Below are 19,861 nucleotides of genomic sequence, written 5' to 3'. Positions count from 1 at the left end.
AAAGTGACAGCCCACATCTATAAAAAATTTAAAAATTAGCGGGGTGTGGTAGCATGTACCTGTAGTTGCAGTTACTCAGGAGGCTGAGGCAAGAGGATCACTTGTGCCCAGGAGTTCAAGGCTACAGTGACCTATGATCATGCCACTGCACTCTAGCCTAGGTGACAGAGTGAGATCCTATCTCTCTCCCTTTCTCTCTTTTTTTTTTTGAGACAGAGTTTCGCTCTTGTTACCTGGGCTGGAGTGCAATGGCGCGATCTCCGTTCACTGCAACCTCCGCCTCCTGGGTTCAAGTGATTCTCCTGCCTCAGCCTCTCAAGTAGCTGGGATTACAGGCGTGCGCCACCACGCCCAGCTAATTTTGTATTTTTAGTAGAGATGGAGTTTCTCCATGTTGGTCAGGATGGTCTCGAACTCCCGACCTCAGGTGATCCACCCACCTTGGCCTCCCAAAGTGCTGGGATTACAGGCGAGAGCCACTGTGCCCGGCCCCTATCTCTCTCTTTAAAAAAATTAAAATAGGGCCAGGCGCAGTGACTCACGCCTGTAATCCCAGCACTTTGGGAGGCCGAGGCAGGTGGATCACGAGGTCAGGAGTTCGAGACCAGCCTGGCCAAGATGGTGAAACCCCATCTCTACTAAAAATACAAAAATCAGCCAGGCGTGGTGGCAGGTGCCTGTAATCCCAGCTACTTGGGAGGCTGAGGCAGGAGAATCACTTGAACCCAGGAGGCGGAGGCTGCAGTGATCCGAGATCACATCTCAGCACTCTAGCCTGGGTGATCGAGAAAGACTCCATCTCAAAAAAAAAAAAAAAAAAAAAAAAATAGGCTGAGCACAGTGGCTCACACCTGTAATCCCAGCACTTTTGGAGGCCAGGGTGGGTGGATCACCGAGGTCAGGAGTTTGAGACCAGCCTGGCCAACATGGAGAAACCCTGTCTCTACTAAAAATACAAAAATTAGCCGGGCATGGTGGAGTGTGCCGGTCTAGCTACTCAGGGAGGCTGAGGCAGAAGAATCGCTTGAACCTAGGAGGTGGAGGTTGCAGTGAGTTGAGATCGCACCACTGCACTCCGGCCTGGCCGAAAGAGTGAGACTCTGTCTCAAAAAAAAACAAAAACAAAAACAAAAACAAATTAGCCGGGTGTGGTGGTGCGCACCTCTAGTCTCAGCTACTCAGGAGGCTGAGGCACAAGAATCACTTGAACCTGGGAGGCAGAGGTTGCAGTGAGCTGAGATCATGCCACTGCACACCAGCCTGGGTGAGAGTGAGACCCTGTCTCAAACAAAAACAAAAGATGAGTATCACCCCTTCAAGCCAAAGGTACTGAGAAAACATCTAAGAACTAACAACTTGAAGTTGTGAGAGATTCACAAAAGGATAATCAAAGCCATATAATGAAAAATATTACAGGAACACATGCTGTGCAGCTGGCATTTTGTTCTATTAATCCTGAAACCCAACACCATACTAAGTTTCTGAGGGAAATTTCACTGCAGAAGGTCAAAACGCCAGCACACCTGTTCTGACTTGAGTGTGAAAGTAACACCTCACCCTACAGGCCCACCACCCACCTGCCCTGGGGCCTCTCAGCTTCCCCATCACTAAGCCTTACTCTCCCTTAAAATCCACAGGGAAGAGTAGCCTTAAAGAACAGAAAATAGACGACATTACTTTGTCCCTTGGGCAGAAGGAGAAGCTGTGGCCTGAGACTCTAGGTCTACAATCATAGGAATATGCCCAGGTACCTTCAAAAAGATGACTGCTCTTTTGCTTTTGACATCAGAATCAGAAAGCAAGCAGATAGTATGGCAACAAATGTCATCCCCGCAACAGTGTACTGCCTGTGACACCACACCTGGAAAGAACGACCCTGGCCACCAACTCTACCCTCGCCCTAACAGTGTCCCTCAGTAAAATCTCTACTGAAAACGGAAGTGGTGTGGCCTACCTGACTTTGGTAGTGAACTGAACGCCAGTTTTGATGACGAGGGGCCGGTCAGGATGCATGGGCATGCAGGGCTGCCGCTCCACCACAAAGGCACTGAGGAAAGAGAAGATGGGCTCACGCGCCACGGCCGCGACCAGAAGTCAGCCTGCCTCTCACTCTACCACATGAGTCTTTAGGTATTTTTTAGATGAGGGAAAGGGACAAGGATGCTAAGTTACCTTTTCATTAAGTTTCTAAACAGCTCCACGATTCTCTCCTCCAGCATCGGCCGGTGCTGTACAATGGGGTCCCCTTTGTAGGAAACTTTTTGCTGCAACTCCTCCAGTTTCTTAATTTGTTGACGGGTCTGAAGTTGAGATTCTGCTAATGACGTTATCCTGCCAATAAATTAAGAAAGGTGCTAATTACCAAAGTGAATGTATACAGGTGAGATGGAGAAGGGGAAGGAAATACTGAAGACATGGAGACCACTACAATAAGAACAAGGAATTTTTTTATTGTGGTGAAATATACATAGCATGAAATTTACAATTTTTCATCTTAAGTTTACAGTTCAGTGACATTAAGTAAAGAGGAATTTTTCACCATGTTCGGTGGATGCTGAAAAAATAAATTAAAAAAGAAGATAATTTATTATTTACTTATTTACGTTTTGAGCTGGAGTGCAGTGGTGCAATCTCGGCTCACTGCAAACTCCATTTCCCGGGTTCAAGTGATTCTCCTGCCTGAGCCTCCTGAGGGATTACAGGTGTAAGCCACTGCACCTGGCCTATTTATTTATTTATTTTTGAGATAGAGTCACACTCTGTTGCCCAGGCTGGAGTGCAGTGGCACAATCTCAGCTCACTGCAACCTCCACCTCCCAGGTTCAAGTGATTCTCCTGCCTCAGCCTCCCAAGTAGCTGGGATTACAGGCACCCACCACCACTCCTGGATAATTTTTGTATTTTTAGTAGAGATGGGATTTTGCCTTGTTGGCCAGGCTGGTCTTGAACTCCTGACCTCAGGTGATCCATCCACCTTGACCTCCCGAAGTACTGGGATTACAGGTGTGAGCCACCGTGCCTGGCCAGAAAATAATTTATTTTACCTTTTATTACTAGTCCCTTCCTAAAATCTCAAATTTCTAAGAGGGAGCCGGGCATACAAGAAGTATTAAAATTTATACCACTAGGAGGCATTGATGTAGTTATCACTGGAAAATGACAAGCATCTGAGCCCAGATATGCAGAACATGAAATATGGAATTTAGCACTTACTTTACTCATCCTAACTTGTCTATGAATATAAAGACTCAGAAAAAGAGATTAGACAGCTCCCAAAGATGGGTTTGAGCCAGCTCTGTCACACACTATCTGTGCAAGCTTTGCCAGGCCCTTCACCATCATGGGCCTTAGCATCCCCTTGCATGAAGAGAAGGGATTGAACTACATGAGCCCTTTCTTTTCTTTCTTTTTTTTTTGAGACAGGGTCCCCACCCTGTGGCCTAGTGCAGTGCAACGGCATGATCATAGCTCACTGCCTCCTCCAACTCCTGGACACAAGTGATCCTCCCATCTCAGCTTCCTGAGTAGCTAGAACTACAGGTGTGTGCCACCATGCCTGTTTAGTTTAGTTTAGTTTTTTGAGATGGAGTCTCACTCTGTTACCCAGGCTGAAGTGTAATGGCACATGTCTAGTTTTTTAAATTTTTGTAGGGATGGGATCTCACTTTGTTGCCCAGGCTGGTCTCAAACTCCTGGGTTCAAGTGATCCTCCTGACTCTGCCTCCCAAAGCATTGGGATTTACAGGCCTGAGCCACGACACCCAATCCCCATAAGCCTTTTCAATGTCAGCCTTCAACTGATCAGAGGACATGACATTATGTTTCAAAATATTGATAACATGCACAAGGAATAAGTGAATAGAAAGGGAGAAAAAGCTCATTAAATCTATCTCCAGGAATAGAGAATATTAGGCCAGGTGCAGTGGCTCACACCTGTAATCCCAAAAATTTGAGAGGCCGAGGCAGGTGGATCTACTAAAATACAAAAAAATAGCCAGGCATGGTGGCATGGGCCTGTAATCCCAGCTACTTGGAAGGTTGTGACTGAGAATTGCTTGAACCTGGGAGGAGGAGGTTGCAGTAAGCCAAGATCATGCCACTGCACTCTACTGGGTGACAGAGTGAGACTCTGTCTCAAAAAAAAAAAAAAAAATAGAGAAGTTTAGCATCATTCCATCATTCTTTGATGGTTTATCACTAGTGTAACAAAGACCAAAAGACCAGAAAGACAGAAAGTGAAAGGAGAGGGAGGGGGACTGCTGCAGGGATTTCTGAACTCCCCAACTCTTTTCTGGCACTTCTATCCTCCCATTCCCAGAACTTAAGCTTCTTCGTTCCCTGTTCAGGAAGCATTTAAAACTGCTTTCAGTAAATTAACAACACTCGGGGTTAGTGAGGATATGAATAGACAGGCATTCTCATGTAGAGTTACCCTAAATTTCCAGTGTAGGCTCTGTATCTCAAGTTTCTCCTAAGGCAAGCTGGTGCAACATGCTCACTACAGGGCCTTGCACATGAAGGGTGTGCAGTAAGATTTGCTGGATGACGGTAAAAGTGCAGATTACAGAAAAGCATATAAAGAAAGATCCTGGGCTGGGCACGGCAGCTCACATCTATAATTCCAGAGCTTTTGAGAGGCCGAAGTGGGATGATCCCTTGAGCCCAGGAGTTTGAGACCAGCCCAGGCAACAAAGTAACACCCTGTCTCTATAAAAAATTTAAAAATTAGCCAGGTGTGGTGGTACATGCCTGTAGTCCCAGCTACTGAGAAGGCTAAGGTGGGAAGACTGCCTGAGCCCAGGAGGTCAAGGCTCCAGTGAGCCATGATTGCATAACTGTACTCTAGACTGGGTAACACAGTGAGACCTTGACTCCAAAAAAAGAAAAAAAAAATGATCTTGCTAATATAAACTGTATAAATTTCTATCTTTATGTGTATATACATAATGTGTATATACATAATGACAGATGTCTAGATTGAGCGTCAACTAAAATTTTAACTACTAGTACTGCTGATGATTTGATTTAAAAATGTTTTCTTCTCTTGATTAATTTTCTGTATTTGAATTTTTTCCCTTAAAAAGGGCATGTGTCGTTTTAGATTACTAAAATAACTAAAATTGAAAGGTTTGTCTATCTGTTAAATAGTTAAACCAAAAGCCTTAATTGAATTATTAAGTAAAATATACTTAAAATACAATAATAAAAATACATTTTTTAAAACGAAGTTTCTCCAAATAAAGTAAAAACTTTATTTTATTTTTATTTTTTTGAGATGGAGTCTCACTCTGTCGCCCAGGCTGGTTGGTGTGCGGTAGTAAGATCTTGGCTCACTGCAACCTCCGTATCCCAGGTTCAAGTGATTCTCCTGCCTCAGCCGCCCAGAGTAGCTGGGACTACAGGTGCGCACCACCATGCCTGGCTAATTTTTATGTTTTTAGTAGAGATGTGTTTTCACCATGTTGGCCAGGCTGGTCTCAAACTCCTGACCTCAAGTGATCCGCCCATCTTGGCCTCCCAAAGTTCTGGGATTACAGGTGTGAGCCACAGCGCTTGGCCAAAATAAAGTAAAAACTTTAATTCTTGGGCTAAATTTGAATATGGAAAAGTCCCCACGTTGGAGATACAGCACCAATTCTGTGGGCCTGCAGTTAAGATCAGAATTCAATCTAGCTTTCGAGAAAGAAAGGAAAAGCTTCTTTCATCCTTTACCAGTTTTCTAGCCGATCTAGGCAGATGTTGGGCGGGCCTCCAATGCAGGCAATCTGTTGCCGCCTCTTCCAGTCAGCCAGCTCCTCGTCCGTGAGAGTTTTCTGCACGTACTCCATCGCTGACAAAAGCCCCGCCAGCTCACTCACGATGCTCTGGTTGGAAACCAAAACAAAGTCAGAAAACATTTCCTCAGACCGTCTCTAACCACATTCTTTAGTCAACTCCAGAGCAGGAACTTCTTAGAAACCAGGCAAGTTCTGCCACAAGACGCTGAAATCCCGCAAGTGAGTGAGACACATGGGGGAAGTGGTCCGACCGATGCCCTTACTCTCCGCATCTGGTCCAGTGCAGTGAGCATCTGTTCCAGCTGCTGCATCTTCTGCCTGGTCACTGACTGGTTGTTTCCATTCAGATCTTGCATGTCTGCGAAGGAAGAAAAAACTCCTTGACCTGCGGGAATACTCCTTGACCTGAGGGAATACTCCTGTCCTTAATGACCAGGCTCCTTTGAGCACCCGTAACTCCCTTGTGCCCCGCCCGCCTTAAGATCTAAACAGAGTTAAGACAAATGAGTCTTTCAACTCAACAACACAAACTCACTTTCTAGAGATTTTAACATCTCTAATATTCACTTGCCTCCTTGACTCTTGAGGGTTTTATAGTTGAAATCAAAGTCATCCTGGAGATTCTCTACCACTTTCATTTTCTGTTCTAGATCCTGTTTAAAATAAGCAAACAAAAAAACAGAAGTAAAAAAAGATTTCCTTGGGAACAGAAAAAATAAAGTTTCTGAGGAAAATTCAAATGAAGCCAAAACCTCAAAAAAGATACATGCAGGACCTGCAGGCAGTATCCCCAAGAGAAGGCTCCCTGGTGGCCAGGCGCAGTGGCTCACACCTGTAATCCCAGCACTTTGAGAGGCTGAGTTGGGAGGATCACTTGAGCCCAGGAGTTCGAGATCGGCCTGGGCAACACAGGGAGACCCCCATCTCTACAAATTTTTTTTTTTTTAATTAGCTGGGCGTGGTGGTGCACGCCTGTGGTCCCGGCTACTTGGGAGGATGAGGTGGGAGGATGGCTTGGGCCTGAGAGGTCGAGGCTGCAGTGAGCTGTGATCATGCCACTGCAGCCCAGCATGAGTGGCAAAGCAAGACCCTGTCTCAAAAAAAAAAAAAAAAAATTAATAAAAGCTCCCTGCCCGAGGCTTGTAACTTGCATCACCTGCACTCTCTTCCGGACATCCTGAAGGTGCTGTTCCAGCATCTGCTGCTTCTCCGTCACCACAGCTGCTGTGGGGTGGTTGGCCTGGCCCCCTTGCTGCCAAAAAGGAGGTCAATGCACATGTGAACACAGAAATATGGGGAGAGGAATACCTCTACCCAGCTTCCATCCCACCCTAATTACCCTTCTTGTTTGGCTTGAGAAGCTGCTGCCATCACGAGAGGAAGGGAAACAGAGGCAGTGGTGCTGTCACTACACAGGTGACACTACACAGGTCATACCATAAATCCCCTCTATGGCACTAAGAGACCACATGTTCAGCTAAGACATGGTATATGCCTTTGAAAAGCTCATGGGCAAGTATGTCAAAAAATTCAAAACAATTTATGACAGCAGATATTGGATGTCTACTTAAACGTGGTGTCCAGTATATTTCTGAGGGATAATAAAAAAAGGTCCTGCCCTAGGGATGAAATTCCATATCAAAAGATATTATCTCAGGGAGAAGGGGAGGCTGGTACCTTGGAAAAGGTCAAATAGCACATGGAAAAAGAAAAAGAAGAAAGAAGGCTGGATGTAGCAGCTCACACCTATAATCTCAGCACTTGGGAAGGCTGAAGTGGGAGGACTGCTTGAGGCCAGGAGTTCAAAACTAGCCTAGTCAACATAGTGAGGCCCCATCTCGAATTAATAAGTGAATGAATGAATCAAAGAAATAACAAAAAATAAATAGCATATGAAATAAAAATTACAGGTTTGCGCCAGGCACAGTGGCTCATGCCTGTAATCCCAGCACTTTGGGAGGCTAAGGCGGGCAGATTACCTGAGGTCAGGAGTTTGAGACCAGCCTGACCGACACGGAGAAACCCCACCTCTACTAAAAATACAAAGTTAGCTGAGCTTGGTGGTGCATGCCTGTAATCCCAGCTACTCAGGAGGCTGAGGCAGGAGAATCACCTGAACCTGGGAGGCGGAGGTTGTGGTGAGCCAAGACTGCACCACTGCACTCCAGCCTGAGCAACAAGAGTGAAACTCCATCTAAAAAAAAAAAAAAAAAAATTACAGGCTTGGGCTGGGCATGGTAGCTCCCACCTATAATCCTAGCACTTTGGGAAACCAAGGCAGGAGGATCACTTGAGGCTGGGAGTTTGAGACCGGCCCAGGGAACATAGAGACCTCATCTCAACCAAAAAAAAAAAAAAAATTTTTTTTTAACCAGCTGGGCGTGGTGGCATATACCTGTAGTTCTAGCTACTTGGGAGGCTGAGGTGGGAGGATCATTTAAGTCCTGAAGTTTGAGGCTATACTACAGCCAGTTTTATGGGCAACCATTCTCTTCCTTTCCCATGGTCCCTATCCAAGCCCACAGAATACAAACTTCTTAGAAGTTTTGGGAAGGTGACCCATGCCCCTACTTCTTCTTCCCACAGTGACAGTGACTCATCTGATTGGTAAGATGGAGAGAAAGACTCTATGCACACATAGATCTTCAAAGAACCCAGCACCTAAGCTGGTGCCTCCCTCTTCTCACTCTTGCCTTCCTAGAGCCCACCACAAGCAAGAGCAGCAGCCTGGTTTCTAGAAGCAGGTCTAGAGGGCTATCCCTCTGCCTTCAGTGAGTGTTGGTCTATGGTGGCTGAAGCTCCATATGGATGGCGGGGGTGGGGTGGGGGTGCTGCTCTGCACACCCAGTCTCCCCACCCCAAGATCTAACTCAGGGCACAGGCATTGGAAAGCCCCTATGGTTACCAGCTCAAGCCACACTTTCCATTCTAGTTTTACCAACAATACAGCTGATGTTTTAACCTTCATTCCACTCTCATGTCTATTTCTCAAGTAGGACTACACTTACAGGGGGAAAACATGTGATTAATGATCACCCACAGAAACCCATCTCTAATACCTTCGTAAAAAACTTTATTGGCTCCCCACTGCTTCCAGCTATAAACATCTCAGGCCAACACAGAAAGCTTTCACACAATTGATTACTTAAACTTTCCCTTCCTGTGCCTCGGTTGCCCCAAACTCCCCACTCTTCCCTGGGAGGTGGAGGTTGTGGTGAGACCCTACACCCTAACTACCCTTCTTGTTTGGCTTGCGACGCTGCTGCCATCACGAGAGGAAGGGAAACAGAGGCAGTGGTGCTGTCACTACACAGGTGACAACATTGCATGCAGTGTGTTTCCACACTCCCTCCCCACCCGCTATCCACTCAGCCTGGCCTGGGCTTCAGCCCAAACACATCTGAACTCACTCACCTTCAAATTCAGTTCAAATGTTTCTTTTCCTGCGAAATCTTATTCAACTTCCTTAGACAAAATGACACACATCCTCTTCTGTGTTTTTCTCACTTTGAGTGTTTGTGTACTTATAATCCCAACTAGCCTGACAGCCCCTGGTAGCAGGGATTACATCCATTCTTCTATCTTTAACCCATTCTAGACACTTAAGAGCACGCCAGGTAATTTAAACAGAAAAAAATAGCAGTGAGGCCTGGGTTGAGGCCACAAATATCCAACTTATAGCTTTATATCAGGGGTTGCAAACTTTTTCTCTAAGGGACAGAGGGTAAATATTTTTGGCTTCCTGGGTCATACAGTCCCTGCCACAAATAGCCCTGCCACTGCAGCACAAAAGCAGCCACAGATAATGCATAAATAAATGAGTGTGGCTGGGTTCCGAAAAAACCTCATTTACAAAAACAAGCAGCAGGCTGGATTTGGGCCACGCTCACAGTTTGCAGACCCCTAATCCATATGATTGAAAACATCCTTGGGATACCTTTGGCTTTCCTACCTCCCATGGTAAGTTGGAGCCTCTATCCAAATTGACTTAAACCACTTATTTTTATCTTGTGGAGCAGGATAAAATACAAAGTTTTTTCGCAACAGAAAATCCTAGTGCTGCCTGGGCAAGTGCCTGTGTGCTAACCTCTTGGGCTGCAGGGCAATGCACAGTAAGTGTTATCTACCACCTCACTCACACCTGAGCATATCAGTTTTCTGCTTAAAATTCCTCACTGGGGCCGGGCACAGTGGCTCATGCCTGTAATCCCAGCACTTTGGGAGGCCGAGGAGGCCGGATCACCTGAGGTCAGGAGTTCGAGACCAGCCTGGCCAACATGGTGAAACCCTGTCTCTACTAAAAATACAAAAAATTAGCCCAGTATGATGGCTCATGCCTGTAATCCCAGCTACTTGGGAAGCTGAGACATGAGAATCGCTTGAACCTGGGAGGCAGAGGTTGCAGTGAGCCGAAATCGCGCCACTGCACTCCAGCCTGCATAACAGAGTGAGACTCTGTCTCAAAAGAAAAAAAAAATTCTTCACTGGGTCCCCATTTCCTACAGTAATGGTGAGGGTGATGACAGTGATGTCAGCAGCAGCAGAAAGCAGTTAAATTATTTCGCATTTATGTGTCAGATACTGTTCTAAGCATTTTACATGTATGAATTAATTCTATGAAGAAGGTATTATTATCACTCCCATTGGAGGAACAGAGAGTAAAAATTGTTTACTTAAGGTTACAGAGCAAGTGGCAGGGCTGTGGGTTCAAATCGAAGCAGTTGGCCCCTTGTGGTAAACTGCTCTTCCAGGGCCCCACTGTTAGGCATGACTAATTAAAACATCATATGGCCTTGACTAGCTCATCTTCCCCGACCCAATCAGATGCTGAACTTTCTACACTTCTCCCAAGAAGACACATGTTTCTGTTTCTGTATTTGAACGTGATCTTCTTTCTGCCTGGAGAGCTCTTTCTCATCAGTTGATGAGCCCAGGAGTTCAACACCAGCCTGGGAAACATGGCAAGAGCCCATCTCTACCAAAAAAAAAAAAATTAGCTGGGCATGGTGGCAAGTGCCTATAGTCCCAGCTACTCATAAGGCTGAGGCAGGAGGATCACTAGGGCCCAGGTGGTTGAAGCTGCAGTGAGCTGTGATCACACCACTGCACTCCAGCCTGGGTGACAGAGTGAGACTGTCTCAAAAAAAAAAAAAAAAGGTTACAATGGTAAATTTGAAATGTTATGTGTATTTCACCACAATTTTTTAAAAAGCAGGGGGTCAGGGAGAAAAAGAAAAAATGTCCCTGATTATAGGATATTAAAGAAGGTAAAACCCCTCACAGAAAGTAAAAAAGTCTCCTATGACCAACTACTTTAATGATTTAGTATATATGTTTCCAGATATTTTCCCATACATACCAATAGTATATGCAAATTGCATACATTTAGTTTTACTACTATGAATCAGATCTTTACTTTCTTTTTTTTTTTTTTTTTTTTTTTTTTTCAGACAGAGTCTCACTCGGTCACCCAGGCTGGAGTGCAGTGGTGCAATCTTGGTTCACTGCAACCTCCACCTCCCAGGTTCAAGCGATTCTCCTGCCTCAGCTTCCCAAGTAACTGGGACTACAGGTGCGCACCACCATGCCCAGCTAATTTTTGTATTTTTTGTAGAGATGGGGTTTCATCACGTTGGCCAGGATGGTCTCAATCTCTTGACCTCGTGATCCGCCCACCTCGGCCTCCCAAAGTGCTGGGATTACAGGCCTGAGACATCGTGCCTGGCCCAGATCTTTACTTTTGTTACATCTTCTAACAGGTTACTGCTGCTACTGAATAGGGGAACTGCAGATTCTAAAAATATTTATCTTGTATACAATGGCCTTTCTAAACCTTGCTAGTTCCAATTGTTATTGTTAGTTTTGTTTCTCTTGGATCTTCGAGGAAGACCTATCTATCTGTAAATAATAAGAGTTCTGTCCCTTGCTTTCCAATATTTGTACCCTCATTTCTTTTTCTTTTTGCATAGGCTGGATCCCTCAGAAAAGTATCAATGGTAAAAGACATCCTTATCTTTTGCTGTTTTTACTGAGAATACTTTAGTGTTTCACCACTGTGCATCATGCTCCCTTTGGTTTCTGATAAATATTCTTTCTTTTGTTTAGAAAGATCCTTAATTAAGCCGGGTGCGGTTGCTCACGCCTGTAATCCCAGCACTTTGGGAGGCCGAGGCGGGCAGATCACGAGGTCAAGAGATCGAGACCATCCTGGCTAACACGGTGAAACCCCATCTCTACTAAAAATACAAAAAATTAGCTGGGTGTGGGGGTGCGCGCCTGTAGTCCCAGCTACTTGGGAGGCTGGGGCAGGGGAATCGCTTGAACCTCGGAGGCAGAAGTTGCAGTGAGCCGAGATCATGCCACTGCACTCCAGCCTGGCAACAGAGCAAGACGCCGTCTCAAAAAAAAAAAAAAAAAGGCCGGGCATGGTGGCTCACGCCTATAATCCCAGCACTTTGGGAGGCTGTGGTGGGTGGATCATGAGGTCAGGAGATCAAGACCATCCTGCCTAACAAGGTGAAACCCCATCTCTACTAAAAAAAAATGCCAAAAATTAGCCGGGCATGGTGGCACACACCTGTAGTCTCAGCTACTCAGGAGGCTGAGGCAAGAGAATCACTTGAACCTGGGAGGCGGAGGTTGCAGTGAGCCAAGATGGCGCCACTGCACTCCAGCCTGGACGACAGAGAGAGACTCTGTCTCAAAAAAAAAAAGAGATGAGGTCTCGCTATGTTGCCCCAGCTGGTCTCAAACTCCTGAGGCTCAGACAATCTGCCCGTCTCAGCCTCCCAAGGTACTGGGATTACAGGCGTGAGCCACTACACCTGGCTGTTTCTTAGGTTTTGATATGAGGATTTTTCCAGCCTCATAAAATAAGCTAAAAACATCTCCTGTTTTCCTATACTTTGGAAAAGTTTGAATGATATTGGAATAATCTGTACTATGAAAGTTTGTCAGAACAGGCCGGGCACGGTGGCTCACGCCTGTAATCCCAGCACTTTGGGAGGCCGAGGCAGGCAGATCACCTGAGGTCAAGGAGTTCAAGACCAGCCTGCAACATGAAGAAACCCCATCTCTACTAAAAATACAAAATTAGCTGGGAGTGGTGGCGCACGCCTATAATCCCAGCTACTCGTGAGGCTGAGGCAGAAGAATCACTTGAACCCTGGAGGTGGAGGTTGCAGTGAGCCAAGATCGTGCCATTGCACTCTAGCCTGGGTAACAAGAGCAAAACTCTGTCTCAAAAAAAAAAAAAAAAGAAAGAAAGTTTGTCAGAACAAAACTTTTAAACCATTACGTCTGTTGGACTCTTTTGGTGGAACTTTCTTTTTATTAGAGTTTTTCAATGTATTTTGGGGGGTGGAACTTTCTTTTTTTTAGAGTTTTTCAATGTATTTTTATGATTATTGATCTACTTAATTTCTTTTCCTTCTTTTTTAGTAGATCTAATAATTTATCTTATTATAAAGTTGTTTGATTTTCCATTCCTCCCAGACCAGGGATTTGTTTTGTCTCAGGTCTCACCTGGGCCGCAGTGGCTGCAGTCTGTAGGAGGCGTGATTCTTCCCACAGGCACCGGGCCACAATCCGGGCAATCTCCATTGGCTTCTCAAGATACCTGCTCTATAAGTAGGAGAGAAAGAGAGTGAAAATCAGCAGCAGACCATGGAGATATGGATTGAACTGTGGCACCTTAAAACGAATGTATTCATCAAGGAAAGCATTTACTCTAGGAAACAACGGAACAAAGGCTTCAGAACCTGGGTGAAGGCTCTCTGTCGTGGGGTCGAACGGGAGGTCGTTACTATTTCTGTAACAGAAGGCACATTAGCCTGAGTCTCTTTTTTTTTGGAGACTGGCTCTCGCTCTGTCCGCTAGGCTGGAGTGCAGTGGCGCAATCACGGCTTATTGCAGCTTCGACCTCCCGGGCTCAAGCAATTTTCTCACCTCAGCCTTCTGAGTAGCTGGGACTACAGGTGCATGCCACCACAGCCAGCTAGTTTTTTTAAAAAATTTCTGTAGAGATGGTGTCTTGTTATGCTGCCCAAGCTGGTCTCAAAACTCCCGGGCTCAAGCAATCCTCCCACCTCAACCTCCTAAGGTGTTGGGATTACAGGCGTGAGCCACCATGCCTGGCCTTGTCTGAGTCTTTACACAGTATGCTATCCTGGTCTTGCAGGGAAGCTACTGACTTAGTCAAGCAGTATCCCATTATGGTCAAACCTTTAACATGTAACAGTGAGAGTCATCTTCCTATCAGTGGACCGGGTCAACATGCTAACAGTGGACCGGGTCAACATGCTAACAGGTATGATTAACATACAATCACTTTATTACTTCAACTATGACGAGAGAAGTGATTCTCAGGTAATGATGCTCACGGGTAAGCATACAGAGCTTTGAGAAAGGGCTAATTACTTCTCCTGTGATTGAAAATACAAGATAGATTCTCATTACTTAGCCAAATGAGAAAATAAATGCTTCCAGGAAAGAATGCTAACACCCGACTCTATGGGTCCTGTTTCTCCTTGTCCCCAGTTTCTCATCATACCTGAAGAAACTGCTTGATTCTTCGTAGATTGTGCTGATAGAGAACATTCGACTCTTGCAGGAAGCGGCTATACTGCTGGTCAATCTCTCCCAGGAGATTATGAAACACCAAAGTGGCATGTGATTCTTTGCTGGCCGCATATGCCCTAGGAAAAGGAAGAATGATAAAGAATGACTCTGAAGCCGACGCATACACACAAACACAGAAATCACCATCAAGAAAGATGAAAAAAAAAAAACAAAGCAAACCTGTTGCTATAACCCATTCATCATTTTAGATTCTTCTTGCTCAGCAATAAAATGCCATCAATTTAATAATTATTAACGATTATACCAGGCCAGGCACGGTGGCTTACGCCTGTAATCCCAGCACTTTGGGAGGCCGAGGCGGGTGGATCACCTGAGGTCAGGAGTTCCAAACCAAACTGGCCAACGTGGTGAAACTCTGTCTCTACTAAAAACAAAAAATTAGCCGGGTGTGGTGGTGGGCACCTGTAATCCCAGCTACTCAGGAGGCTGAGGCAGGAGAATCGCTTGAACCCAAGAGGCAGAGGTGCAGTGAGCCGAGATCGCACCACTGCACTCCAGCCTGAGCTACAGCCAGACTCCGTTTCAAAAAAAAACAAAACCCACAAAACAAAAACAAATTATTCCACATATTATTACCCACTCTCATAATCTGTTGTATTTGTAAAATATTTGAACAAAGTAGACAGATACACTGTTTTGCTTTAAACTCTCAATTAACTCTGGTCAGATTTATTAGTACAAATAAGTAATCCCAGGCTGGGATGGCCTATCTCCAACATCTGTGAATCACCTTCTGGCCCTTCACCAAATCAGAGTACGCATTCTGGAAAAACCAGGTCATATTAACACTGGCCTGAATTAAACCAAAATCAGTAGGTGAGCCTGAGCATATTAAAGTGAAGGAAATAGTTGCTGGACGTCTGTGCCATTATCTCCTCTATGAATGGAATCTATTTCCCTTATCCTGTGATCTAGTTTGGATAGTTTGGATCTACATCCCTGCCCAAATCTCATACTGAAATGTAACCCCCACTGTTGGAGGTGGGTCCTGGTGGAAGGTGACTGGATCATGGGGGTGAGTTTCTCATGAATGGTTTAACACCATCCCTGTTGATACTGTCCTCGAGACAGTGAGTTCTTGTCAGATCTGACCGTTTAAAAGTGTGTGGCGCCTCCCTCTTACTCTCTTGCTCTTGCTCTGGCCATGTGACCTGCCTGCTCCCCCTCTGCCTTCCGCCATGATTGGAAGCTTGCTGAGGCCTCCCTGGCAGCGGATGCTGCTATGCTTCCTATACAGCCTGCAGAACTATGAGCCGATTAAACCTCTTATAAATTACCCAGTCTCAGGTATTTCTTTATAGCAAATTGAGAACAGACTAATACACCCCTGTGTCTCCTTCCTTTAACTAAAGGGGAATTACAAGTATCAACCCAAAGTTCTAGCTAAGACAGAATTCATATTCAGAGAAAAAATATGTCTACCGCATCACTGGATTATCAGAATATATAGAGGATCTGCCCAAGTAAATGAGGTCCAAATCAACCTTCAAGACATCCACCACCATACAGGCGGTTTCAATGTGTCAAAGACAGTTGCCCACATGCCCTTCTAATATAAAAAAGGCTTTACAAGACCAAAGGGTGCCACTTTATCTCCTGATCTCATTTTCCCCATCACCTGTACCCATACATTTTTTAATGAAACAGCAAAGCATGACATTAAGAGTTCGTGTCTCTTGACTCAAATTGAAACCTAACAATTTGGAGAGTCTCTTAAGAAGGACTTACCAATCTTGACTCTCAATCCAAGGGGCCAGAAACTGCCGCAGCTCCATTGGGAAGCTGTCACTGTAGAGCTGATGGAGCTGCTCCAAGTACCGTGTGTCAAGCTGCTGTAGCTGATTCCATTGGGCCATCCTGCTAAAATCAGGGGTCCCAACTGTAAACCAAAGTGTGCATATGGTCACCACAAGTCCCAGTAGGGGTAAACAATCTAGAAGTAGCCATTGCCCAACACAGGTGTCAGGTCTGTGACTAGGGATAAAGATGCTCTGGGGAGGACCCTGCTTCTTTCTCCTAGTTTATTTTATTTTTAAAAAATAGAGATGGGGTCTCTATTTTTTGCCTGTTGCCCAGGGTGGCCTTGAACTCCTGGACTCAAGTGATCCTCCCACCTTGGCCTCCCAAAGTGCTGAGATTACAGGCATTAAGCCAACACACCCAGCCTGTTTCTCCCAGTTTAGAACAATACAAACACATTCACAATCCCCACCTTGGGATAATCACAGCTCTTTTATTTTTATTATTTTTTAAAGACAGAGTCTTGCTCTGTGGCCCAGGCTAGAGTGCAATGGCATGATCATGGGCTCAAGAGATCCTCCCACCTCAGCCTCCTGAGGAGCTGGGACTATAGGCACACTCATTTTTCAAAAAATGTTTTGTAAGACAAACAAAACATGCCCAGGCTGGTCTTGAACTCCTGGGCTCAAGTCATCCTCCTGCCTCAGCTACCCAAAGTGCTGGGATTACATATGTGAGCCACCCCATCTGGCCACACATCTCTTTTACACTGGGATGACAAGTGGCTATTATGCCAGGTTCTAGAATCCATTATCTACCAGAGGTGTGTGAAATTAAAAAATTACTTAACTCCCAGATTTCTATTCCCTTATCTATAAAATAGAGATAATAATTCCCACTCCTCAGGGGTATTGAGATATTCCTATAGCATCCAGCTCAGTGCATGGCACATGACAGATGCCCAACAAATGTCAGTTCCTTTCTTTCTACTCCACAGCCCTTTTAGTTATACACAGTAAACCTGTACTGTGACCAAAATGTAGAAATTGGATGTTTGGGGTGGGGGAACAGAGAGCTAATTCCAAGACTACAGGTTTAAAATTATAAATGAGGATCCAGGAAGATCTGCCTGAGATTCTCCTACTCAACAAATAGTAACTATTTTTAAAATTGCTTAGTGTGGGACAACAGAGAAGGAAAGAAAAATGCCAGGCATAAAAGTTGTCCCAGGTTCAGGGATATCCCAGTGAAATGCTCTGGTATGAGAAACCGAGCCAGCTAATTACCTGTAATCCTCTTTCTGAATAGTATGGGTCATGGAAATACCAATAGAGGCCAAGTCGTTTTAAGAAGTTCTAAAATTAGGCCGGGTGCAGTGGCTTACGCCTGTAATCCCAGCACTTTGGGAGGCCAAGGCGGGCAGATCACCTGAGGTTGGGAGTTCGAGACCAGCCTGACCAACTTGGAGAAACCCTGTCTCTACTAAAAACACAAAATTAGCCAGGCGTGGTGGCGCATGCCTGTAATTACAGATACTCAAGAGGTTGAGGCAGGAGAATTGCTTGAACCCGGAAGGCGGAGGTTGAGGTGAGCTGAGATCGCGCCACTGCATTCCAGTCTGGGCAACAAGAGCAAAACTCTGTCTCAAAAAATTAAAAAAAAATAATAATAATAAGGAGAAGTTCTAAAAAATAATTACAAGTCAGAGCCAAAGATGAAGGTATGTACAGACCAAGGTCTAATGAGATGGTTCTCTGGGATAGTGAGAACATTTAATGAGAGACTGAAAACACGCAAATATACTAGAGTTCTTGATTTTCAGAGAAGGCACGAAGAAGCACCTAGTTAGCACTGGCTCTTTCATAAAAATGACTGAGCAAACTGGCAATAAAACCAGCAGGTCTTCTGTTCTCAAGGCAGCAAATGTAATGGAATGAAAGGTGTGATCATGGAACCTCTAACTCCTGCAACCTCTAACTGCTGGGCTCAGGCAATCCTCCTACCTCAGCCTCCCAAGCAGCTGGGAGTACAGGCAGCATTGCTGCACCTGGCTAATTTTTTTTTAAAATTTTTTGTAGAGACAGGGTCTCACTGTGTTGCCCAGGCTGGTCTCGAACTCCTGGGCTTAAGCAATCCCCCTGCCTCAACCTCCCAAAGTGCTGGGATTACAGGCGTGAGCCACCACGCCTGGCCTGGGATCAGGTTTTCTGACAGAACCTGAGAGGGCTGCACTTCTCCCTTCCTCTTCGGGAGACAGACTCAGAATACCCCTCTTGCTACTGTGAAGACGGCTGGTGGAGCTCTCAAGCATATATTCAGGGAAGTGCAGGTAGTACCTCCCAGCAGTCTTTACATTGAATAATTAATAATCTAAGGTAGCAGCATCCAACAGAAATAGAATACAAGCCACATATGCATTTTAAATTTTCTGGTAGCCATACTTAAAAAGTTGAAAGAGGCTGGGTGTAGTGGTTCATGCCTGTAATCCCAGCACTTTGGGAGGCCAAGGCGGGCGGATCATGAGGTCAGGAGACCGAGACCATCCTGGCCAATATGGTGAAATCCCGTCTCTAATAAAAATACAAAAATCAGACGGGTGTGGTGGCGCATGCCTTTAATCCCAGCTACTAGGGAGGCTGAGGCAGGAGAATCGCTTGAACCCGGGAGGTGGAGGTTGCGATGAGCCAAGATCGTGCCACTGCACTCCAGCCTGATGACATAGCGAGATTCCGTCTCAAAAAAAAAATAAAAGAAACAGGTGAAATTAATTTTAATGTATTTTATTTAATATATCCAAAACGTTATTTCAACATATGATCATACAAAACATATTATTATTTATTTATTTATTTATTTTTTGGAGACAGGCACTCTGTCACCCAGGCTGGAGTGCAGTGGCTCAATCACAGCTCACTGTAGCCTCAACTTCCCGGCTCAAACGATCCTCTCACCTCAGCCTCCACTAAGTTCTAACTACATTATTTCATATCTATAGATGCACGCCACATTTGGCTACTTATTTTTGTAGAGACGGGGTCCCACTATGTTGCCCAGGCTGGTCTCGAACTCCTAGACTCATGCATCTCAGCCTCCCAATGTGCTGAGAGTATAGGCTTGAGCCACCATGTCCAGCCCACAAAAATTATTAATGAGATACTTTACACTGTTTTTTTTGCTACGAAGTTTTCTAATCTCCTGTGTACTTTACACATGCAGCACAGCTCCAAGGTATTTTCCCTCCTCATGTATCAAGGGCTTAAATTCCACTGGTGAAAAAGCTCAGTAAAGCAAATAGAGAGAATGTCAGAATAAGGTATTTGCCCCAATTAGGCCAATATGCTTCTATAAATTAACTAAATATTCCAACAATGTTACTTTTTTGTTGTTGTTTTTGAGATGGAGTTGCCTAGGCTGGAGTGCAGTGGTGCAATCTCAACTCACTGCAACCTCCGTCTCCCGGGTTCAAGTGATTTTCCTGCCTCAGCCTCCCAAGTAGCTGGGATTATAGGCATGCACCACCACACCCAGCTAATTTTTTTTTTTGTATTTTTAGTAGAGACAGGGTTTCACCATGTTGCCTAGGCTGGTCTCGAACTCTTATCAGTTCAAGACCAGTCTGGCCAACACAGTGAGATCCTGCTTATAATTAATTAATTTAAAAATGTAGGCTGGACACGGTGGTGCACACCTGTAATCCCAGAACT

At 45.1% G+C, this 19,861-nt stretch overlaps 1 protein-coding gene across 5 annotated transcripts in view; it reads right to left on the bottom strand.

Annotated features, from left to right (window-relative positions):
• Positions 1–19,861, bottom strand: part of STAT3 (signal transducer and activator of transcription 3) — a 76,563-nt gene that overhangs the window by 17,727 nt on the left and 38,975 nt on the right. For all 5 annotated transcript variants that reach the window (XM_003279462.3, XM_030808115.1, XM_030808114.1 and 2 more), the window contains exons 2-10: positions 16,146–16,296; positions 14,329–14,473; positions 13,302–13,400; positions 6,934–7,029; positions 6,349–6,430; positions 6,041–6,135; positions 5,713–5,864; positions 2,173–2,331; positions 1,955–2,047 (exon numbers count right to left, since the gene is read on the bottom strand). In XM_003279462.3, coding sequence (XP_003279510.1) covers positions 1,955–2,047; positions 2,173–2,331; positions 5,713–5,864; positions 6,041–6,135; positions 6,349–6,430; positions 6,934–7,029; positions 13,302–13,400; positions 14,329–14,473; positions 16,146–16,273 — 1,049 coding nt within the window. In that variant the 5' untranslated portion in view covers positions 16,274–16,296. The remainder of the gene's footprint in view (positions 1–1,954; positions 2,048–2,172; positions 2,332–5,712; positions 5,865–6,040; positions 6,136–6,348; positions 6,431–6,933; positions 7,030–13,301; positions 13,401–14,328; positions 14,474–16,145; positions 16,297–19,861) is intronic.

This window comes from Nomascus leucogenys, unplaced genomic scaffold (assembly GCF_006542625.1).
Source record: "Nomascus leucogenys isolate Asia unplaced genomic scaffold, Asia_NLE_v1 Super-Scaffold_285, whole genome shotgun sequence".
Taxonomy (NCBI): domain Eukaryota; kingdom Metazoa; phylum Chordata; class Mammalia; order Primates; family Hylobatidae; genus Nomascus; species Nomascus leucogenys.
This window is presented reverse-complemented; position numbering and strand designations above follow the sequence as displayed.